General features: G+C 31.0%; 1 protein-coding gene across 3 annotated transcripts in view; it reads right to left on the bottom strand.

Annotated features, from left to right (window-relative positions):
- Positions 1-3655: 3655 nt before the first annotated feature.
- Positions 3656-25068, bottom strand: part of LOC124352711 (serine-rich adhesin for platelets-like) — an 850824-nt gene continuing 829411 nt past the window's right edge. For all 3 annotated transcript variants that reach the window (XM_046802336.1, XM_046802335.1, XM_046802337.1), the window contains 4 exons: positions 21170-21316; positions 19935-20009; positions 18919-19073; positions 3656-12193 (listed from right to left, as the gene is read on the bottom strand). In XM_046802336.1, the coding sequence (XP_046658292.1) occupies positions 12037-12193; positions 18919-19073; positions 19935-20009; positions 21170-21316 (534 nt within the window). In that variant the 3' untranslated portion in view covers positions 3656-12036. The remainder of the gene's footprint in view (positions 12194-18918; positions 19074-19934; positions 20010-21169; positions 21317-25068) is intronic.

Here is a 25068-nt window from a genome sequence, read left to right as displayed (position 1 = left end):
AACTCTTCTCCCACATTAACAAAATAATTATTTAGTAAATTCGCTACATAATTTGTGTTATCATCATCTTTGATATTTGTAACCAAAGCAACGAAATGTTCCACTGGGAACCGTGAATTTGTTTTAGTTTTCCCTGCTATTTCTCCGATATGCTGCCACAGTTTTTTAGGATTTCCGATTGATTTATTAATTTAAGTTTTGTAATAATCTTCTTTTGTTATTTTTAATAGGCATTATTTAACATTAATTTAGCATTATTTTTTTAATTTAGCATTATTTTAACAAAGTTGTATTAGGCTACTGTTATACAGTATACACATATGTTCTGACATTATGTGTAAAAATAAAATCCACTATGCTATATAATAAAGTTTATGAACCCTATTGAATTTGGCCTTACAACTTTCAAACAGTATGTAAGTATCAAGTTGCAATCCACATTCTGTTCTAATCAACCCAGCTCTGGCGCATTTTTGAAAGTAAATTTGAGCTGAACAGTTCGTCAGTACGTGCTTACATATGTATTCAAATATGATGAATCTCAACACACAGAAGGGTGAGAACAATTCAAGCATTGAAATGTATCGTCGCACTACTAAATTTCTTATTTAATTTCTTCCAGCTCTATAAGTGACATGCAGCGATGGAGTCAAATTACTCTGCCTATTAAAGTGCAACAAAATCTGAATACGTTTTTCAAAAATTGTTTTTTAAACCTTCTGCATAAGTTTTGATAGCGAAGGTAACGTGTGTTAACAAAATTTAAAGAAAGGTGTTCTGATTATGCTTTTTTCCAACAAAGCTATACTATATTTTCACTGAGTCAACATTGTTACATTTTTAGCACTTCTTCAAGTGAGCTACTTGAATAATGAAGTATAGAATTACAACTTGAGTCACAATGCGACTTAAGGGAAAAAGTAACTAAAATCGTCATTTTGAACAAGTGTGTTCATATTGATTATTTGCGCTGTTTACTTTGGAATACTACAAACAATAAAAAATGGTTTGAGTTTATATTAAATTCAATGTATAGATCTAGATTTTTATTCTGTCTTGTATAGTCGAATATTTTTGTCATATATAATGTTCATTATGTATATGATTAATTGTATGCTTAGAGAATATGAAGTAATAATTTTTAGCACTCTAATGGTGTAATACAATTAGCAATTTTAGTATCGTATCCCCTTAAACAACAATATTGTTTTTTAACAGATTGAGAAGTTTCAATGTAATTAATTTCACACACACTAGTCCACCATTTTGAGCAATAAGTAGCGACTCTTGCCTTCTAAATTATACTGGCAGCGATTTAGATGGGAGTCGAACTTCAACACTAGCCATGTATGCAAGCTTCACTCCCTGCTTGCCACGTACACAATTCTGGAATCTTCACATTTGAATCTATCTGAACCCTTCTCTTGAATACTACAATTAAAAATAAATACAAGAAATAAATAATCAATAATTTCATAGAGTTACCTGTTCCCCCTAGATAGAGTATAACAATGTGTTTCTGTTTGATGTGGAAGAATAAAATATAATGTATTTTTCTTAATATTACAACATTATATAAATATGTATTGTTTACTCTCTTCCAGTTTTGCGTGTCACTTTCTTACATCCATAAACAGCCTCCTTACTGCTAGCTAATACGTATGATCATGAACTATAAATTTAAATGACCAATTTTTTGATAAATTATTATTTTGAAGGAAAAGCTTGTGTGTAGTATGAGTCAGTTGTTTTTTTACTCTACATTATTTTGACGTCAACACACATGCCAACCTTTGGCTTCAACTAACTCAATTCGGTCTATAATTAAAAATGAATTAAGTGTAAGATACCCAACAAAAGTTATTTATCAACCCCTATTAATATAATCAAGTTTGTACTAACTGAGAAGATTTGAAGAAACTCAATTAATTATTTTGTTGTTGCCAATCCAAACAATTGTCAAAATATACATTTGATGCTAACTAAACCACAGGGTATTCACGAATATCCTTTTTTAGCATTGGACTGTGCATTTATAAAATGTAACTACTGATATTGATAATAATGTTGTTACTTACCAAGAATAATAGGAAGTTGAATAAACATGACTCAACAAAACTAAAAAAGTTTATGAAGTACGATGGCTTCTGCGCACATTCTTCCATCCTTTAGCTGTTTCAGAAAGAATGGAATGGAAGCACATCTAATACAGCTGAATTAGACAGTGATGACATGAGTCATTTTTTTAAGCCCAGTTCAAGACTTACGTAAAATTATCGACTACTCTTCTGTAATTGGCTCTGCTAAGTTGATCGGATTGTTAATATCTGTTCCTAAAAAATATATATCTAAAAATGTGTTCAATCAATGTTTGTCACTGCAATTTTGGTGTACCCATTGGTAAACAAAGTGCTAAAATTTAAATTCTTGCTAGAGAAGTGTGAAAGTCTTTTTACTATCTCAGCTTACATTAGTAAACTGTTATAAAACTCTGAAGATAAGTCATGAACTTTGACTATTTGAGTTCACATTGTAAACTACTGCAACTGATGTACCATTTCTTATTCCTGTTCACTATATTTTCTTGGCCCTTGCCCTAAGAATAATTTGTATGTATAGCTAATATCTCATCACTATACCATGGACTCACTGAACTTAAGTATTTCCTCAGCCAAAGCAGAAAGTGTGATGTCTGATGCGTTATTGTGTTAAACCCACTTCATTTATTACCTTGTAGTCTCCAACTTTGGAGAGGGTGTGACTTGTTGTGTTATATTCGTGCCCGTTCATCTTTTTTTTCCTTCAGCCCCTGTAAAAATGCCAATGTCAAGGAAGCCAATTTCGAGTACTTTATCATGTACACATTCATAATTTTGTTTATTAAGCCCTATAAAAGTTGAGAACATACAAAGGCCTGTACTTTATTCCTGTTTTAATAAATATCTGTCTATCCAAACAACACATTTATAATATTAATAGGATAGTTAAAGAAGTGTTCATTGAAATGTGATCACTGTTACAACATACCATCAGCAAATTACTACAACGCTCTCAGAATAAGTATAAAAGCATAAGATATTTAATACTATGACAGCTCTAAGGTTAATTAATGATCTGTTATCAAGGCTCTTAATGGTTCAATATACATGTATGTATAAATGATGTAAATGTCTAATCAAACACATAACAAAAATTATAAAATGTGGAAAAAGCATATTTTGCCATGACAAAAAAACAGAAAGAGGTAGCCATCAATGTTCAATTTTGAGTCCTGCTTTATATATTACATGAATGATTGACAGTAAAATAGCAGAATCATAATAGTATCACAATAGCAATTACTTTTATGATGTTGATACAGCTGTGATATTGTTTAAAAAAACATGTAAGTAAATAAAAAATATTTTATAATGGATAAAACTATTTGTAACAAACATGTTTAATAATAAAATACAACTATTATTTGCTTGAGATCTGGCTAAAATTATTTATGAATCATAAAATATATAGACATTACTTGAATAGTCATAAATTATATGAAATTACTTAGTAATACTAGGAATAAATAATAGAATAATACAACAAAAATCTAATTATAATGTAACTTATTGGGTGTTATGTGAATTTAGGGGTTTTCAAAGAAGTAAAACAAACGTTATTTCTTCAGTATTTATTAACAAAGGATCATACACGCATTCTTGATCATCTTCCTTGTGAACATTTCTAAGGGAAAAGGTTTTTAATAAAATATTTCAAAGATAAAAATACATTTAACGAGAAAATTGCCACAATAATATACTTACACGTTATTGTTATCCTTATTATAACATGAGTTTCTTTAATATATTTGTTCCTTGTACTGTAACAATGTGATAGGTCAACTCTCTCTTTCTATCTCTAATGATTGAAATTTCCAACGTTTTACTGATTTGTCCAAGTTTTATAGTTCCTGTTTTGTAATTACAAATCATACTCCATCTATTGTCTATATGAATAAACCATTCATTTGATTCTCTAATAATCACACAAATCTAACTTCTTAATGAAAACATCACTAAAATAATCATGGATAAGATGGAATGTAAATATCTTCAATTAATTTATCTCTAGATTTATAAAAGTAAAGCAGAAAGTATTCAAATTTCCACTTTAATGTTTTTGTACCTTGTGAGTGAACATTTTATTAAATTTACTAGTAACAATTTAAATAAAAAATCATTGCACACATTTATAAAATGCTTATTGTACCATTCACTTTAGCAAATTTGTTCTTAATGATTTCCGGTTTGCGACACTATGCTATGGATATTTTTCCATAAGAGACTGTATTGAGCAATAACATCTGCATAACAATAAGATGTTATTGTAATATTAAGATTTACTTAAATTTACAATTTTTACATTAAGTCTTTAAAAATGTACATAGTTATCACTTTAAAAACAACAACAAAAACAGCTATACTGACTTAGATAGAGTAAAGAAAATACTTTACCTCATGCATTTATTTTAAAATAAAAAATTCTTTATGTTATTTATTAGGTACATTAATTTAGTTAATATATCTGTTGCAAACTATACCTATGAAACAGTACCAGTTACATACAAAAGCTAATATTCTCAATTTAATGAAACTTAAATTTTATTTCCTATTTTAAAATATTGTTTGTTAATACAAATTTTTTTATTCAAAAAATATAACAAATTATATTGGCACTGAGTTGTTTAAATCATCATAACACCCGAGTTAGTTTACTACTTTCACAAATCCAATAATAATAATTCAAAGTGAAACGGATTTAAAAAATCACTTCCATTCACAATAAAGCATGAATATAAAAATATCATATGTAAAATTTGAGTATTTATATACTTCTCGCTGTTGATTTCTGTATTTTCTCGGAAAGTGATGGAAGAGAAGTAGAGAGGTTATGTACCAAAGAGCGTAGAAGTAGAAGAGTACAAATGTCCCTCAAATTTATGAAATCCTATGGGCTACTTTGATATCAGATCACAACCACAAGAGAGGGTATTGCTTTGCGTTGAGCCAGGGTTCACAGTGAGAAGAGAAACTTTAACCTAATATATAATCTTGTGTTTTTCGACAACCAGAAACCTTGTTTCCATAGACACACAAAGTTACTTGAAGGGCGTTGGGGAATCAAGTACCTGGGATGATGTTAGCATGGTATTACATGTTGAAGACAAGAGAGAGTATTGAAGACTGCTTCCTAAGATGGCAAATGTTTTTATTGTAACATGTCCATCTGCAAGTGAGAACTTTGTACAGCAATCTCTGTGCCAACAATTAGAAATCGGCTTCTGTCTACTAGGTGCTGTTTGGTTGCACAGCTTCTTCATTCATAGAATGGTTTCATTTAAGTATTATGAACTGACAACAGCCTTCAAAACTGTTCCTCACCCTGTCTGAAATGTTATAGCAACATCGACCCAAGTGCAATTCATGCACCGTGACTGGAATGGTGTCTGAGGAAACAAGGCTTTATAGTCAGCTAGCCTACATACTTATTCCAATGTAGTTTTATGTACTATTTAAACCATAATGAAATGGTGTTGTAGCATTAAATGTTTGCTTTTGAAATAGTATATAAACCTTTTTTTAAGAGTTACAAGAAAAGCAACTGTACGTCAGTTACAAGATTTATCTCCTAAGTACATTAATGATGCCATTTGATTAAATTTTTGCGTCAAGTATAATCGCATTATCTCATTTTAAGAGTCTTGGTTATTCATGGTTGGTTAGTTTTGCTTTCTTTGTTAATAAGCTCTTCATACAATAGATCCGTATAACTTAAAATGAGGATCAAATCTGAAGGTACTACACAGGATAAGGTAGTTGGTATTATCTCTACCATATACAGAAATTGAGTTAAAGATGATATTTGTATTAGGGAAACTATAGAAGCCTTTCTTTAAATTCCTCACAATATTTTACTGAACGCAAACAATAAATGTGGTGGTAAATGAACAACAATTTGTTTGAAAGATGTGTCAACCAACAAATGTTTTACATGTATACAACAAATTATTATTTTCCTTAATTACGCTACTGTTATAATACAGCTCATTGATTCAATTCATGGTTTCGTTAAAACCACTTCAAAAAATTTTGTCATACTGTATTCCCAGTTTTATACTCCCGGACGGATTTAGATAACTGTTGAACATTCCTTACAAACATGCCTATCAACCTAAGTTTTGTCATGTCTGTGTGAGATCTGCAGAAAAATTGTCATAGGATGTCTCTTCAAGTCATAAGCTAGCTGACTATATTTCTTAAAATCTTACAGGCTATATACTACCTAAACTCTACGTATAACAAACAGTTGAGGAGGAAAACTTTCACAGACTCATAGAGTAATATAAAAGGAAGTTTGGAACTGAAGTATTATTGAATGAAAACATTTGGGGCAGCCAATATTCGTTAGATTATACTAAATATTATTCTTAGTTTACTATTTAGCATAGTGTCCTCTCTTTGTCTTTGCGCTTTTTGTTATTTTGTGCATGAATTATTTATATATGCCATAAAATGACACTTCACATTTTATTTCATTCTAAACCAAAAATCAACAACATAATTTATAAAACACAAGCAAAAGCATAATTCCGCTACAGTAGGCCAAGTTTATTTCACGTTGAAAACAATACTAACAAAATAATTTCTACATTTAATAAATTAAAGTATTACAACTGAATGAAAGAATTAAATGAAATTGTCTCCAAGTGAGAGGTGCCCACTCAATAACACTTATCATTATAAGTGGAATCATAAACTAATTACACATATATTCGATATACGTTGAACAATATTCCACTCAACAATATTTTGACAACAAGCTTTCTTATGCAACACGAAAAACATCTATAAGTAAAACAACAATTAATTAATTATTAACGTTGGTAACAAAAGCATGGTAAAAGCACAGGTTGTAGATTAGACCGACCCACATTCATCTTATCCTGAAAACAAAAACAAAACGATCCAACAATGATACGGTCAGTAGGTAACATGGAGAAATACAACAGAGAGAGAGAGGTAGACAATTGGCACTTCTTATCATTACCAAACAACGGATTACAAGCAAATTATGATTAAAATATGAAGAATGATTTGTAAAAGTGAAAACATCAACATTATAAATAAATAACAGTTTCCTTATAGATATCAAGGCGCAAATCTTTCTTACGGTTTAGGCCTTGTAAATCTACTACTTTGCGTTGTTTATGTTATTAAATTTTATTTATATTTGTGCCAGGCAGCTTTTTGCAATGGATATTCCTAGTATTACATTAATTGTTTTTCATATTAGAGTTGTAAAAGAGAAACAAATATTCACAAACTATATATAATTAATGAAATGATAACGTCAACTGTGAACATGTTATATTTCTAATCCAGCACCAGATATTGAGCACAACCTTTCAAGGGAGACAAAAAATTCTAGTGGATAAAAAAACAATTTTTATCTGTACAGTAAATACTCAGTATTGTAAATGTTATTTACAAAAAGAAGTGCGTAGGTTAAAGACATGCCAAAAGACTACCAAAAGATGTGTCAAATTAACTGAAAAAAAATTGGCTCAAATACTGCAAACAGTGGTAACCAATATTTATTTCATTATTTATATTGTTCATAGTTAATTGATTTGCAACCGTTTAACATATACATGTGGAAAATAATCACCTTATTAACCGAACAGATACTTGCTATCAAGTTGAGATTGACTTTCTTTGCAGATTTTAAAAAATTGCTTCACATTTAACCTGACATTGGTCATGTGGATTATGTATAATAACACTAGAAATACTCATTTTAGATTAAAGATAGAAAAATGTTGTTTCATATAAAAAAAAAGATACATATGAATATTGTTTAAGTTTTCTAGTTCACACAGCATCAAAGAATTACCAACAGAATTAAAATCTTTACATACTTCCGCCTTACTGATGTGAGTTAACTAGATGTTTAACTGAAATTATATGACCAAATAAGATTCACAGTAAAATGTCAAAGTAAGTAGCATTTACTCAAAATTAAATACTAAGTGTTTCTATCAATGCTGAAGATCACTTTCAAATACATTGGTCATATTCGTTACGCTAGAAGTACATTTTACACTTCTTAAGCAATTTCAATAAACATCGTAAAATCCAAATCCAAATAATATTTTAGAATTTAAAAGAAGGTTTTGATTTAATCGATCAACATGTAACAATAACAGGTTAATTGTGTAATTTGCCAACTTTCACTGTCAAAATATTGGCAAAGTTTTTGGTTGTTAGTTAAAATATTCATCATAATTATTAAAATTACATTTTAAAAGATTTATCCATTTTAATCCATTTCAGTAAAGTTTACTTGTATTGACATTATTTTTCACCCATTATTTCACTTGAAATGCAAATTTCGTTATAGAAATTTTAATGTGTTGTAAGAACTCCATAAAATTCTTACAATATAATTTATATTGCCAAAGTAAATTAGCAATGTCTGTGATAGTAAATTGTTACGGCTCTGTACAAAACCGAGCTATTGCTGTATGGTAAGAAATTTATATTCATTGCAATACATAATTGTAAATTAACTCTTCCAAAATTTTAAATCAACGGCTTGTATGTTGGCATGTATTTTTTACCAATATAATTTAAGTGAAACTTTTTGAATAGTAACAACGATAACTTATTCTACTTTGAATTTAATATCAAGAATTATCACAATTAATTTGCTTTGTTTTCCCTAACAAAACCAGGGAAGCTCAATTGGAAGTATTGCAAGTTTCTCGAGCATCACATAAAGAAACGCAGAAGCTAACTAGCAAACGGAAGATAATAATGTGTACAAGAAATGCAAAAAGCCGCTGGCAAGAACATTACGTATGCAGAGAGTGGCAGCACACTTATTGGCACAGAGTTCCAGGCACGTTGAGAGGGTCACTGATTGTTTCGGAATATAACTAAATAAACAGGGAACAACTAAACGTGAGATGGTGAGACTTACACATGAATGCACACAACAAATACCATTAGTTCTTAACATTAATTTTAAAGTGACTTTAGCACCTGAAGTACGTCAACAATAAACATTTGCCAACACGGTGAGGGAGCTAACGACTAACAGATACGGCTCGGGCCACTCGCACGTTCGGACACTCGCTCACATGCGCTCAAACACGTGCTCACGCGCTAGGGATTGTCACCGGAACGGTGCAGTATTAACACACATAATAGAAATTTATATTATCACAACACAGAGCAAATAATCTGGCAGCAACAAGAATAGTGTTATTGAAAAATTGTTAAGTCGAGAGAATAAGACAACGGTTTCATTTATAAATACAAACATTGACAAATGTATCCTAAGTCTTAATTTTAATTATTAGCAAAATGATAACTATACTAAATACCGATTTGGCATTTTTATAAATTTTTCTATTGCTTTCCATTGTTATTTAATGAATACTTTCCCTTGAGATGTTGGCATCAAAAGTACCCGCAAGGCACTTGCACACGTTCGGGGTTCGGGAAAGCTTCAAACAGCACATGTATTTACATCACTAATATAATACTGTCTTTTCCTCTTCTTCCTACAAGATCTACAGTACAGTATAACAAATATAAAGATTGGCACAGATAATGGTAAAATTTGCTTATACGAGTACATCTCATAGATCAAAACAAAATTTAACTAACTCATTTATCCACTTAATCTTACGATCAAGTCCTGATGATGTAAAAGAAGCTACTTAAATATAATTGCTATTTTGAGCATTTGATTTCTCTTCCATTTGTCATCCTAACCTAAAGTAAAAACTGCACGAATGGAAAAAAGAAAAGGAATTGTTGGCATGATGATTGGCATTTTGTACGTAGTCCTAAACTAAACCAAAATATTTTTACTTTACTTGTAATAGAAACATGATAAATCCAAACTGCTTCAAATTTAAATTTCATATTACAGATCTGCTACAATGCATTATAGGGAAAATTGCATACAAAAATATTTTTATTTCTAAATCTGAGTAAATATGAAATTATATTGAGAAAAGAAGTCCAACAAAGGATAATACCTGTGTTTATGTTAAATATTAAATGTTAACTTATATGTCATCATCACAAATTAAATGTTATCCATTCTATATGTATAACAAACATTTTAAAACTGATAGTACATACATTTATAATATACGAAAATGATTTTAGTAATAAAGGGACCAAAATTAATATTTTCTAGCTAAGCAATTTCGCTTTATTATATTTACTCACTTAGAGCAACAAATTATTGCTTTATTGTTTAATTCATCATTAAATAAATAGCTTAGAGGTGCATGCTAAATATGTTTAAAAGTAACCATTAAATCAACAATACAATTAGTACAATGAAAATCTCCACACTACAGATTTTTTACATTACATCTTCTTCGTTGTTATCTTCTCAATATAACTTCAAAATCCAAATACTACCTTGACTTCAAACTTCCCAGATTTTAGAGTAATTCTTGCCAAGGTGGCTTATTCACATACTCAACTGATGGCCACTAATTAAAAACCTAAAAGCATGATTTGCTGAAATAAAATTTACAGCAAACTAAGTAACAAAATAACAACTTGTCAAATACTTTTGGTTTCAAACCAAAGATCTGCTTCGCAGTAGCACCCACAACAAAACAAAATAATAAAAAAAAAAAAAAAAAAAACAATTAGAAGTTACATAGTCCACGAAGACACAGCCTCATTGAAAAAGACAATCAACACATTTCTTGAAAGAATCCAGATATGAAGACAGTTGTCAAAGTTGCCATAGTGTTTCTTAAACAAAGCAACATAAAACACCAAAAGACATAAAATACCACCGAACACAATATCTACATATTCAAAAACGAATAATTACAGGCAATAACATACAACCACTATCGGAGTTGGATTTATCACTTGGAATACACAAGAACACTTTTAGCGTCTAACAACATCACCGTAACTTCAACCAATACGTAGAGCAGCAGTACTTATAAATTAGAGTTGCATTGCGTTGCGAGGCAGCAGTTTGTTGCTCAAGTGAACAGCCTGCTTACTCTTTAAATATTTGACAGATACAATTCCTAAAAGTCTAACGAACATCACAAAAAAATTGTTTCATGCCATTATGCAGTTTAACACTGCTGTTTATTAAAGAAAAATTCAAATTTATATTATAACTTTAGTCATATATTATAGTTATACTTTAACCAATCTTTTAATTATGTAAAGTTCTTGATAATTAAGCTTATTTCACATTTAACACATTAGTCAATAACTCCTCGCAGTTTTTAAATATTGTACCTAAAATAAACATAATCCTAATAATAAAAATCTTTAACAAAAGACAACATTAAATTTAAGCATAAATTTATCACTTTTCAATAAAGTTAGAGTTTTAAAATAATGAATTTGTTAATAGTGGTTATAGTCTGGTCTTCAGGCACACTATTATGATATGTGACGAGTCCATACTTAATTATGCATGGAGAACGGATTCTAGTTAATGGAAGGAAAATCTTCAAAATGTATATAAACAAAGTAAGTTTTCAAAGAAAAACAAGTATTTTTTCTAAAAAGGCATAAATTTAATACTTAATTACTTTATCAAATGACAATTAAATGCGATTTTGAACGATCTTCCTGCAAATAAGAAGTACCTATGTACCATTAATTTAAAACCCAATTCATTTTTGCTGGACTCAGTTGGTCACAAAGCTTAAAGGCTAACCACTGTACAAGGCCGTAAGGGTCATGATACAATCTGTAATTTACAACATCTCTCATTGTATACTGTACGATAAAATGAGGTAACAGTTTCCCAATATATATTTTTTGTACATAAATTTTATATAACATCTCCTCCTACAAAAATACACTTTAAAATTGTCAGTAGAAACAGTTTGACAGTTGGGTGCGACTGGGGGCGCACCGCTCATCGTTATTGCTGCCGTATTGGTCTGAAGGTACAGTGGCGGTGGCGTAACGGTTGCACTGGACTCTAGGGGTGGCGCTGAAGTGAGGACGACACCGCCAGTGTACGAGTCACCGTCGTTTGGTCTGTCAAATGAGAGTCCACCTTCGGCTTCTTAGGCTCTGCGTCCGGAGGTCGGTGAGACTTCATGTGTGCACTTCTGCTTTTTACCTTGTTGAAGACCCTGGAACGTAAATGCATTTCTGAGTATAATTTATGTTTATTTTACTTTCTCACGACAGGGAATGATGTCTGAGTGTTGTTTTTATGAATTCTTCAATAGTTGGTTTTCTTGGAATAGAAATCTGTTGGGAAACTGTAATGGTATGAAGAACAACCTAAATTATGAAAAACCTTAGGTTTGTTAAGTTGTGGATATTATCTTGAGGGTCGTTTCTTGTGAACTTGTATCAGGACTTAATTTACACGCTGTATATTATATATACACATATTTAGGACAGAAAAGCATACTACGGAAAAACAATGTAAATCCCAATCGTTTTCCGGTCTAATGTACTGTATTTAAAGTGCTACAATTGAATTGGCCATGTCCCGATCCAGACACTTACAAAGGTCTTGGACACCAACTTTCATCAAAAGGCACTTATTTCCAGCCCTTGTTATCTACTTTTGGTTTAAGATATTTCCAGAGGCATAGTTTACTTTGCCTTCTTGTTCCAATAATGAATATATATATATATATATATATATATATATATATATATATATATATATATATATATATATATATATATATACTTATTACTTACTTAACAACATTGAATTGAAGACAAAACTCTTACACACAGCTGTTTAAACACTACATCAAAAAATTTTGTATCAAACTGAAAAATCAAAATCCAGCAGTAACATTTGGTAAGCTGATGGAATAAAATATGGAGAAATCAAAACTGTCATTCAGAAGAAGGGACTATAGGCCCTTAGTCTAGCCACATCCTCAATTGATGCCTTTAAAATTTGTCTTTCATTATTTGAAATGAAATTGCTGGATTATGAATTGAACATGCATTTTCCAATAATTGGTGATCTTAATACTTATCTAAATACAATGGGTGGTTCTAAGTTTAAAAAATATAAACAAAGACAGTCAATTCAGCTAAAATTACAAATACAATAGTTGCAAGAAGAAAAGCTTTGAAAAAAATTCATACTGTCCTAGTTCTCATAAATCTATTTAAAAACATGTTAAACCCAAAAATAAAAATAAATACAACTTATATCAAAACAAAAAGAAGAATTTAAAAGTTATTGTTGACATTTAAACAGTAGATTATCTGCATAAGCAATTGAATGTGAAACTGATAATAATCTTTGTTTAACAAGTGTTCCTGGATTTCTTCAATGAACTATTTGGATTTCCTGACATCATTTTTGGGTGATTAAAACCATTTGAATTTTTCTGAATTTTTGGTGAGCAAATTGTCTTATTTCCCACAGCAAAAATGTGTTAAGCTCCAAACTGAGGTTGAGTTAGAACTGAGGAAAGATGGAGCATTCATTTGTTATAAATTGTGTATAAATTCGGGTATAATAAGGCTTTTTCCAGCTCCAAGCTGCAATTTTAAATGTTATGTTATTTTCTTCTTATCATAATTTTTTGCTTAATACAGTAAAATTACAAAAGTTAAAATCATAATGCTTGTCCTCAACTGACAGTAAATAAATGTTAATAACATAAATCTATGAATTAAAATTATGAAATAATATTACTTGAATTTTTCATTACAAGTACAACACATCTTGTCAACAAACTATGATTGATGCTTAAATAGCTTCCAACGAGAGCAAAGTATGTCATACAAATGCATTATTAAACAATTGACCACACATTTTATTACAGATAGAAAGTAAAAAATAAACAACTTCTTCAAAAAGAATCCGCAATAATGTTAATGTTAAAGAAATAAATATTATTATTTAACTGTCAATAGGACAACAAATAAAATAAATTTTCATGCCAAAGTAGTTCAGGTGATGAGAGTAGAGGTGATTTTTCTAAACTGCATAGAGTATATTTTATGCATTTTAACAACAGAATCTGTACATGTTAGTCCAAATAATCTTTGAAATTGTACAAATACAAATATTTAACTCCATGCAGTAAAGTGTACATAGCTCTTACTAGAGTGAAATAGAAAATCCCGTGTAGGGTGACCAGAGAAAAAAACCCTATAGACGACCATGTAAATAACAACAAAGACCTTGAAATGTAGTTGAAGGTATTTCACCTCAATATCTCCAACTATTTCGTATTATATCTAGAAAATATATATAGAAAATTGTTGCAAGTTAAGTATATGAGAGTTCATTATTTTTACAGATATCTAATAATTATTTTTAAAATGATATATTTACCAATTTTGTTAACAACACAGTAGTGAACACACACATAGAACTGGGCTATTACAAAGTTAAAACTCTTTGTTCAAAGAAGCGCTATCTAGAACCAATGGAAACTTGTAAGCGCTGAAAATCTAAGGAATACAAATTACTTTGTTTCATATTTGTCAGTAAAAAAACTGGTGTCATACAGAAATTTAGCATCACACACTACAAATAATTTAATAGTATAAAAATTAGAGTATCTCATCAGACCCAATGTTATTTCAAATCAAATGAGTAAATTTGAACTTTATACTTTTAAATAAAAATTGAATGAAAAATATTTCTAAATAAAATCATTTATTGCCATTGATCATACATATAAAAAAAGCATAGTCAAACTAAAATGTTCAGTGAGAATAATACAACACAATACGCATTTTTCCAATAATTATCCATAACAAAGATAAGTGTAATTAGTCTAGGTTAGATTATATAATAGTTATTTATTTAAAAAAGCTATATTTACACTGCAATTTAAAAGCTCTTGAATTGATTGTTCTGCAACCGGATAGTTAATTTTTTTTTAAGCTATTGAATGGAACAAACCGAGCAGAATCATGTAACTTCTTGAAAAATTAAACACAATTTATTTTGTATAAGGAGCCAGTTTTAACTAATCTGTACTAATGAATATTAGGTTTACATTTATTTAGTGTAATATGGTAGTGAATGTTTTGTCTGGTGGAAAATAGATGTAGGTTAATTTAGTAAATATGATATATGTAATGTGTAATGATTTTCATAATGTTGAGTTTTACAAACAGAGATTGGCAATGATCCAAAGGGTGTTCTTATTATATATTTTTGGATTAGCAGAATTTTGAAATTGCAGTGGAACCGCCTCATAAGATCAAACCAAGTGTAATGTGTCATTGAAATAATCCAAAGTAAATTACCCTCAAATATTTCAGAGTAAATCTCTCTTAATTTCCATAGCAAATAATTGATGAGAAATCAGTTGCAGAGATTTTCAATATTTTCAGACCAAGTTAGTTTAGAGTAGATGAGGATAACTAACATTAATTATGCTGTAAAGTAAAAAGGACATAGAACAGACTGGGAACTAAAATCCTTTAAATCAATTAACTCAAATTTAGTATTTTATTTGATACAAATTCCTGACCCACCATTTTTATTTATTTTCTTGCAGAATAAGAAGTTAAATATCCATTAGGCACATATATGTCATCTTTATCCCTGACTACACAGTGTTCAGAAACTCAAATTTCATAAACTTTTTAATTTCAAAAAAATATTTTAATTCAAAAAGTTTATTTCTAATGCTTTGCAGATTGACATGAATAATTTTTATTGATTTACTTAGACCAGATAAGTTACTCTTTAGTTTAAGAGGATCACATACTCTACAGTGCAAGAGCACACCCTCATGTGACTGAGCAATATTGTATATTGTAGGATTTTGTAATGTAGATTTAATATGTGATTCTGACTTAGCTCTAAACTTGACACGACAGAATTAGGTTATACTTCATTGACATTATTTAGCTGTAGAAAATCATAGAACATTCACTACCGCTATTGCTTGCTCTGACACTTCACTGTAAGGGTGACGATCAGGATTTTCTGTGTTGTGTGATGCAGAAGTGAACATGGGTACATGTGTAAGAGAACTGGGAAAGGAGAAGCTGTCTGCAGTTGCATGGATATGTGTACTGTGTGATGCAAGTGGAGGTATAATTGCATGGGTTGGTGTGCTGAGACGTGAGGGCAGTCACAGTTCCCAGACCAGGCATGCTGCTGTGTGCAGAATGAGTCACAGATGTGAAACTGTATGTGCTGTTAGGTGTGAGAGAGGGCCAGCTGAGCCAGGGTGATGACTCAGATCTCCTTGACACCTCATGAGTATTTAAAGACGGAGTTAGGGGTATATGAAGTGACTCTTTCAAATGTTAGTGTGCAGTTTTGCCAATCAGAGTAAACGTTCATTCCTCTAATTATTCTGTTCATCTTTCTTCAGAATAAGAGCTGGACTGTCTTAAGAATGATGAATAATATGAACATTGATATTGGTTTTCTGTTCTAAAGGAGTTATAATTTCCATAAGTTTTTTGAGACTTTCCTTTGGGCATTCCCCTCTTGAGACCTCAGTGATACTAGAGATTGTATTCACCTGAAAATCTTTCTTAAAATTATTATTTTTCACTTTTTGCCGAGCACCATCAATTCCCCATTGCAACACTTGAGAGCTTTTGTCTCTTGAACTGTTTGTAAATTGTATTAGAAACACAATGTTAGCTAGAATGCTAAGAAAATTGCTTATAGTGTAGGAAGTTAAATATGAGATTTAATATAATTGCTGGTCTCATAAAAGAGTGTAGGGCGCTTCACAATCAAGTTGATATCATCGATCTCACAACATTCAGTTGTAATGTAAGGTTTTATCCTAATTAAAAGGTTTTGTACAACATATTCTATACATTGCCATATAGATACCACAATCTATTCCATTGTGCTTACTCTGAATAGCCCCTTCACATGTTAGATTAGGTACAGTATTTATTGCTTAGCTATAGACAAGTTGTAATCATGTGTAGAGTCTAACGAAAAAATTAATTAATTTCTTTGTTAGATTTAGAGGCTGCAGAAAAGTTTTGAAATCCTCAATGCTTTTCACAGCTTGTATTATAAGAGGGTTAATAATTGTGTAAAGTTGATTTACTAACAATTTTCCATTCAGAAAATTTGTATATTTAAATAGAGTTTTATCTGCGAGTCATCGTTTATTTAATGGCTCATGGGTCATTGTTATATTTTAAAACTTAATAAAGTTTGATAGCTTACTGATATATTTGTGCCTTTTTCTTGTGTAAGACAGTGCTCTTATCAACCACAGGTTTTATTTCAGTTTTTCTTTTACTGCCATTATCAGTTAGTAATTTATTAGATGTACTTCTCTGTCTGGTAAGAATGGTACTTATTGACTGGTCTTTGTTCCATTTAGTCCTCTATTTTTATTTGTCTTCTTCAATTGCGAACAGAAAATTCAATATAAAGTATGTTAAATGGGATGGCAATGTAGGAAAACATAATAAATTTGTATTCATTTTAACCCTTTGCGACCAGGTGCTCTATTCATAGGCTGTCTTCTCAGGTCAGATAGCCAGCTGTACTGGCCACCGCCATTTCATATGTCAACTTGTATTTTTCTTTTGCAGCAGTAGTCCCTGGCAATCATATGGTCCGTAGAGCTAGCCTAGATAAAATTCCTCCAACAATCGGAAGGCCAGCAGCACTGGCTGCAGATAATAAACAGCTGTATAAACGTTATTCTTATTCAAATTAAATAACACTATGTATAATAGGAAAGGCAATTTCATAATGAATACAACGGTAGGTAGGTTGATAATAGGGATTGAGTCATTTCAGTTAAATTTATAATTTAGGGATTTCAGCTAAGTTAAGCATTTTGTTGCAGCTATGTGTTTCAGATGTTCTTTGTAAAGAAATAACTTGTTTTTATTATATTGTGTTTATTGTGTTAATTTGGAATGTTCTGAAATCTAGTGAGGCAATATTAACAGTATAAACAGCTGTTTCTGCATTTTAGCACCAAATTAACTGGCTAAATAATATTATTTGTTTACACCAAATCAGTGTGTACAGTATTCTTTTATGTGAGTGATACTTTAAGCAGTTTTGTAAATAAGTATGTGGTTTCTAATTTGTTAAGGCTTTTAATACTGTAATATTATAACAGTTTTATGAGTGGTTCCTGTTTTGCAGCATAATGAATTATTTCAGTATTTGGGATGTCCACTCCTATAATTATTAACTATCTTTTGTAAATAGTGTTATATATTCCTAGTTAATACTTAGCTCATTCTTTCTTATAATAAATTACAAAAACACTGTAAATACGGATGAGAATTTATGCTCTGGAGTTGAGACATTTATTAAATGAAGCTTATAACAGTGATAGTGAGATAAGTTCTTTACATGATAGTAACTTAAATTTAGCAGCAAAATATGTCCCTAAATTTAAATGAAAATTAAAAACTAAGTTCAGTTCTTTTATCACGTAATAAATTATGAATCCTATTGTTATTGACAAAAATCACACCGTAAATATTAAGTTAGAAAGAATTAGTGTCACTGAGTCATTAGACACATGTTTATTTGTCACTTGTCACTGTTTGTGACATATCATACATTAAAGTTATGATAGTAACAACTTTGTATAAATTATTCTCATCTTTAACATGGTGTTTCTAAGTGACAGTTGCAGATGAAATATAACTTACTTTCGACTGTACTGGGAGGAATAAGTTACTTTATATTAGGTTTCTTCCTGGTAACCCTAATGTATTAATAAGAAGCTAATAATCAAGAAAAGCTATGATGCAGATCTGGTCACCCTAACAACAGTATGTGGGGGAGAAGCACGTCATGGCTGCCTCTGCCAGGGACAAACCAGGGTGCAGACTTGCACGACACGCGCCCTGACTCCATTACCTGATCTACCTTCACGTGGCTGCAACTTACTTCCCACAGATTTTGCAAGGGAACTCCTCGGTGGGATCTGTGTGGCCCAGTCCCGTGTGAGCAGGAGGCCTCTTGTCGGGTGTAGGTGAGCGGCCGCAGACGCCCCCGCCATGTATACGGATGTGGCCGTTCAGGGCTGCACGGGAGTTGAAACTCTGCAATAACAACTCATTTTCAACAGCAACAATCTCAAGTTCAATTGAAAAGATACATATAGTATCTATTAGTACAACAGTAAATTATTTTATAAAATCAAAATATTTATTTAGGTAAAAATCCTATTTTTTTCAACTTGTATGAACACTACAAAGTTATAACAAATTATTAACTTAAATTATTTACTTTTGTTGTTATAGCATACAATAATTTTTACATTATCCAAGAAGCATTTGTTACGCAAAAAATGCAAAGGTGACCAATTATGAACTGTAACATTTATCTACTACACAAGTGAATTGGTGTGGGGATAATACTATGATAAAGAGTTCAATGTATTAGAAAAGTAAAAATTAAATATTTTTAGACACCAGATAATGATATTGTAGAGGCTATTACAGTAAAAGAGAGTCCATGGAATGGTGATAACTACGAGAAGCACTTATGCTAAAGGCAAAATCCACAAGTTGACAAAAATATAAGACCATTTTTTGGGAGTTTAGAGGGATACAGATGATTGATTTCAAAGAAAGGAACACCACAGTAATTCTAAGTACTATCCAGCCCTACTTCACTGTTTGTGCAATACCATCACACAGTAAGACTAAATCTAATTTAATCTTTGCACTAAATCAAATTTTCACATGGTTCGCAGTCTCCGCTATTCTGTTTGGCATCCATAATTGATTAAATTTGGGACAGTTCATCATAGCACTTCTAGAACTCTTCAGAAAAGTAGAAACAGCAACATAAATTATGATCAAGAACACAAATGGAAATTTTGTGCAATATTTCAACACTACTTTTTCAGGGATGTGATATTTACATGTAACTCTATGTATTATTGAATCTAGACTTACAGCAGAACAGTCTGCATACTCGCAGAGGAAGAGACGGCTGTCAGAGCTGGTGGACACAAGCTCTACATCGTTGGCCTGCAACAGCAACCAAACTTTATTACTTCAGGGAAACAAAAAAATCAACAGATTAATACTTGATTAAAAAAACTCTTGATTCTGAACAATTTAAACCATAATCCTACCCAACAATACTGTCACCATAACATCTTTCAGGTCAAAACCATTTTACCCTTGTTGTTAGTCATGTCACAACTGTTTTGAGTGATTTTAGCATGCACACATTTCTAGTAGTTTAAACAGCTCTGATGTTTAAGTTGCTAACCAAAAATATCAATTTTTGTTTAGGACTGTTCAAATGTGTAAAAAACACAGATTTTTAGATCAAACTGCTTATGTCTTATTATTTAATGAAATATCTACAATTAAACCTATGCTTATAATAATTTCATTTTAAATAACTTAACATCAGTTTCCTCTTACTCTCCAAAATTTAAATGTCAGTTCATTTTCCCTTTATCACTCAATTTCTGCATGATCATTGAGGGTTGCCCACTCATTTTCTCATCATTAACATTCATTCTTTTGGCCATCTTTTTAAAGCTATTATCATTTGGACATCTCATAATGTTTTGTCATTTACAATTACAATGAATTTCAACTGCTCATGCCTTTACGCCAAGGAAACACATAACAGCATGTACTTCACAGTTGGCAGGATTCTCGATTGATGGAGGCATTTGAAATACGCATTAACAGATATAAACACGATAGATTTTTGCCGTAATTGTGTATGTGACTTGCTATCAGATGAAGGTAGACAGTGTGCAAGCTTGTCACCAACCACAACGCTACAGTTGCGCAGGAATTCCAGTTCCAGTTAAGTTCTGTTGCAACAGAAAGCCATGGATTCATTTTGTTACATCTCGTCTTATGGATTTTCAAAGACTGACAAGGTATTCACGTTGTTGAGAAAGTTCCACTGGAAATTTTAACTTTTTAATTGTCGTGCTTCCATCACTGTTTCATTTGTAGAGTGTTGCAACAATGTTGCATGTGTCTAGCATGTTTACAGCTATTAGAACAAAGTGACCCTCACACACATACATAGTTATGGTGCTATAAGGATTAAATTTTATATGAGGTGAATACAGGAATTGAAACAGATGGTAAAGATTTAATCTCAAAAAATTCTATTGTACTATCTCACTAAATAATACGTGACACAAAATACTTACAGGAATGTCGGATTTTGAGAATTCAAATTCAAAATCTGAATCTCTGTTTCTCCGTCTACCCAGTCTAAGTCTTTTATAATCTTCTGGACAAATTTTTTTCCACAAATAGTAGAACTGAACACATTGCTTCACAGTTTTTGAGCCAACCTGTAAGTAGACAACCAATAGCAAAGATGTTTAAACAAAAATTATAACAAACACTAAACTTTGATATAAAAGCACATTTGCTGGTTAGGGCACCTTCAACTGGCAAATGCACATATTAAAATGTTATGGAAGTATAAAAAAGAATAACTGTTGTTACTATCATGGGCCAACAATATGGAAGAGGTTATCAGATTTGAAGAAAAGAGATACATCTTCCTGTAATATGACAGCTTCTTAAAGTGGAGCACCAAATTTCAGCATGCAATTCTTTTAAACACATTTCTGTTTCAAATTAAAAAAAGAATATTGTTTTACATACACATACTCTTAGTACAATACATTCTCTTAGTTCAATACATTCTACGCCTCTTGAAGTTGTGTTCTATACTTGTGTAAAAGAACTAACATTTAATCATAACTCACGAATTCAAGAAATTTTTTGTGGATATTATTTTGACTATTAGTCTCACTAATTAAACAATTTGAGAACATCATTAAATTTATGTAAATGTGTGAGGAAGAAAAATCCACTTTGAGAAAAATTATAAAGAAAATCAATCTATTTACAAAATACAGTCCGCTCAGCAGTTGTGTGATGGATAGCATGTCGGCAAAGAGTATTCTCCCTTAGAGGCAACCCTATATAAATATAACCTTAGAATATAAATTAGATAAAATAAAGTTTGAATTGAATGAAGATGTTACAAATAAAATAAATTTTAATTAAAATAGTTAACAACTAATATGAAAATGTAGTGGTGTATCATATGAAAAGGTGCTGAGTTTATACAGTCTTCAAAGAACTTTTATTGTTATGAGCCTCTTTGTTGAAGCTAATTAGTCAGTTTTGTTTTATAGTATAATGATTTTCAGATAATCCAGTGCGTTTATTAAAATACAAACATCTTCTGTATGAAGGCATCTGACTGAAAATACGTGTGTTGTAGAAGCAGTGTGATGAGAGTCAACATTGTGACAGTAAATTTCACTGTGGTTTGGATGGAATATTTAAATATAAAAGGTATAGGAATTGCTCACTCATACATAAAAGTATTTATATCATTATTAAAATCCTGTTTAAAAAACAACTGCTGGAATAATTAAAAATTAATGATTTGACATAGTTTCAATTTTTAAATAAAGTACTGACAGATTGCAATCAATGCATTTCTGTTTAAATTAATTGCTCAAAACAGTTGTTAAGTTAAACTTGAACATGAAAGGTTAAATGTTACCTACATTGCATTCTGTTAAATCGCCACATCATGAAACCTAAACATTTTCAGTTTTATTTTGACCTTTGGTAACAGAAACAATAAGGAATAACTATATTAATATGACCCTAATAGAAAGGCTTTTTATTCGACCATTGAAATTTAGCAAGAAAATGGTATTGGCCAATCATCAAATCACCGTTAGAGAAATTGCCGAGGACCTAGGCATATCGATTGGCTCGTGCCATTCGATTTTAATCAATAATTTGGGCATGAGATGGGTTGCCGCAAAGTTCATACCAAAATTGCTCAATTTCGATCAAAAACAGCATTGCATGAAAATTGCTAATGAGATGTTGGAATCTGTCCACGACGACCCAAATTTGCTCCAGAGGGTCATAACTGGTGACGAAACGTGGGTTTATGGTTATGACGTGGAAACCAAAGCTCAATCATCTCAATGGAAGCTGCCGCACAAACCAAGACCGAAAAAAGCACGCCAAGTTCAGTAGAATGTGAAAGTTTTGCTTACAGTTTTCTTCGATTGCAGGGGCGATGTGCATCATGAGTTCTTGCCACAAGGTAGAACGGTGAATAAGGAATATTACCTGCAAGTTATGCGCAATTGGCACGAAGCAATCCGCCAGAAACGCCCCGAATTTGTGGAAAAACCAAAATTGGCTTTTGCACCACGATAACGCCCCTGCTCATCGTTGCATCGCTGCTTGAACGCGACTTCTTGGCCAAAAACAACACACTAATGATACCGCAGCCACCGTATTCCCCAGATCTGGCCCCCTGTGACTTTTTCTTGTTCCCGAAACTGAAGAGGCCCATGAAAGAACGATGCTACGCCACGATTGACGAGATAGAGACGACGTCGAAGGAGGAGCTGAACAAGATAAAAAAAATTATTTTTTGAAGTGCTTTGAAGATTGGAAAACACGTTGGCACAAGTGTATAATATCCCAGGGGGATTACTTTGAAGGGGAAAAAAATAGCTATTCACGAATAAATAAATAATTTTTGAAAATACACAAAATTCACAATACTTTTTGAACACACCTCGTACACACAAGTACTGTCTCAAAAGTTCTTGAACAATAATGATGTTTGAAGAGAAAATTAAACGTTACCAATTTTTGTATGCTCAAGTTAAATACTAATATAATATTCCTATCTAATAACTAGTTGCACTAGTTGTATTCTATTCAGGATGACTCCAACCTTTTTTTTATAACTTGACGTTATTTTGTTGTTCTAATTTTACTATCCTAATGTTACACTACTCGTTTCTTTAACCCTAGAACTGGCGGTCATTTCATCCTGTAGTGTCGGGCTGTTTTGGAGCTTCGCGCAAGGTCTTTTTAAAAAAATTATTAAAAATATAAAATAAAAGCAATATAAATAAGAGTATATATTTTTGTGTTCAGAATTAAACGTAGAATTGCACTATATTGTAAAATTAACCATCAAAAATTTTCTAATAAACACTTTTTTTAATCAAATATAAAATTTACGAAAAATATTTCTTAAATTTGGGGGGGACCATACCTAGCAAATGAAGTTATAGTGAGAAATATTTATAAGTGAGATAGCCATTCTGTGTCAAATTTTATCTAGTTTCAGAAAAACATAAACATTATACACATTTATGAAAGCATCATAAAGCTATAGAACAAAAAGCAGCGATGCGTATAAATTCTGAAAATCGGGTGTACACGTAAGACTTTGATAAAACAAGTTTTGCTAATACATTTACCTATGAATACATGTTATTTTGCATATTTTATTACTTAGAATAAAATAGAATATACAGTAGTAATGAAATAATTACCATAAATTATTTTTTGAAAAGTAAAAAAGTTCAATTTTGCCATTATTCAAAAATTTTGCGAAAAAATTTTCATTCAGCAAAATATAAAATAGTTTCTAAAGCTTGTACTATATCAAAATTTATAAATTTATGGTTTATAAGTAATAGGAAATATTATGTAGTTAGAAAACTATAAATATAACTAAAGATATTGAAAAAAATATAGAATAACCCAAACAGTTTTATATATATAACCAAAGAAATTACAGGCAATATATATATATTGTTGTGAAAAACTATCTATTTACCAAAAATAAATAGTTACTTCAGAGCTAAAAGAGTGCTAAGAATAACGTTTAGTAAGTGATAACAATAACAAACTATGTGAAATGAATTTTAGCCAAGTCATTTTGCCATAGCCTACACAAAGCCGGTAATTTCTCAAACATATTTCAGTAAATAGAAATTGATTTGTTCTAAAAATATATATGTTTACACTACTACGACATCAAACAACTCACTACACATTAAATACGACACTAAAACACGCGTAAAACTATTAAAACTTACAAATATCCACAGCTCGGCACGAAAGTAATACAGAACGGCAGCGGCAATATGGCGGTCACAACAAACGGCGTCGCGTTTTCTTTTACGTTCAAAATAACAAGCTTGCTACGTCATAATCATAATACAAAGAGGAATAAAACTCATCTGTTCCT

Source organism: Homalodisca vitripennis, chromosome 1 (assembly GCF_021130785.1).
Source record: "Homalodisca vitripennis isolate AUS2020 chromosome 1, UT_GWSS_2.1, whole genome shotgun sequence".
Classification (NCBI taxonomy): Eukaryota; Metazoa; Arthropoda; class Insecta; order Hemiptera; family Cicadellidae; genus Homalodisca; species Homalodisca vitripennis.
The sequence above is the reverse complement of the archived record's forward strand: the minus strand, read 5'-3'. Positions and strand labels throughout refer to the sequence as shown.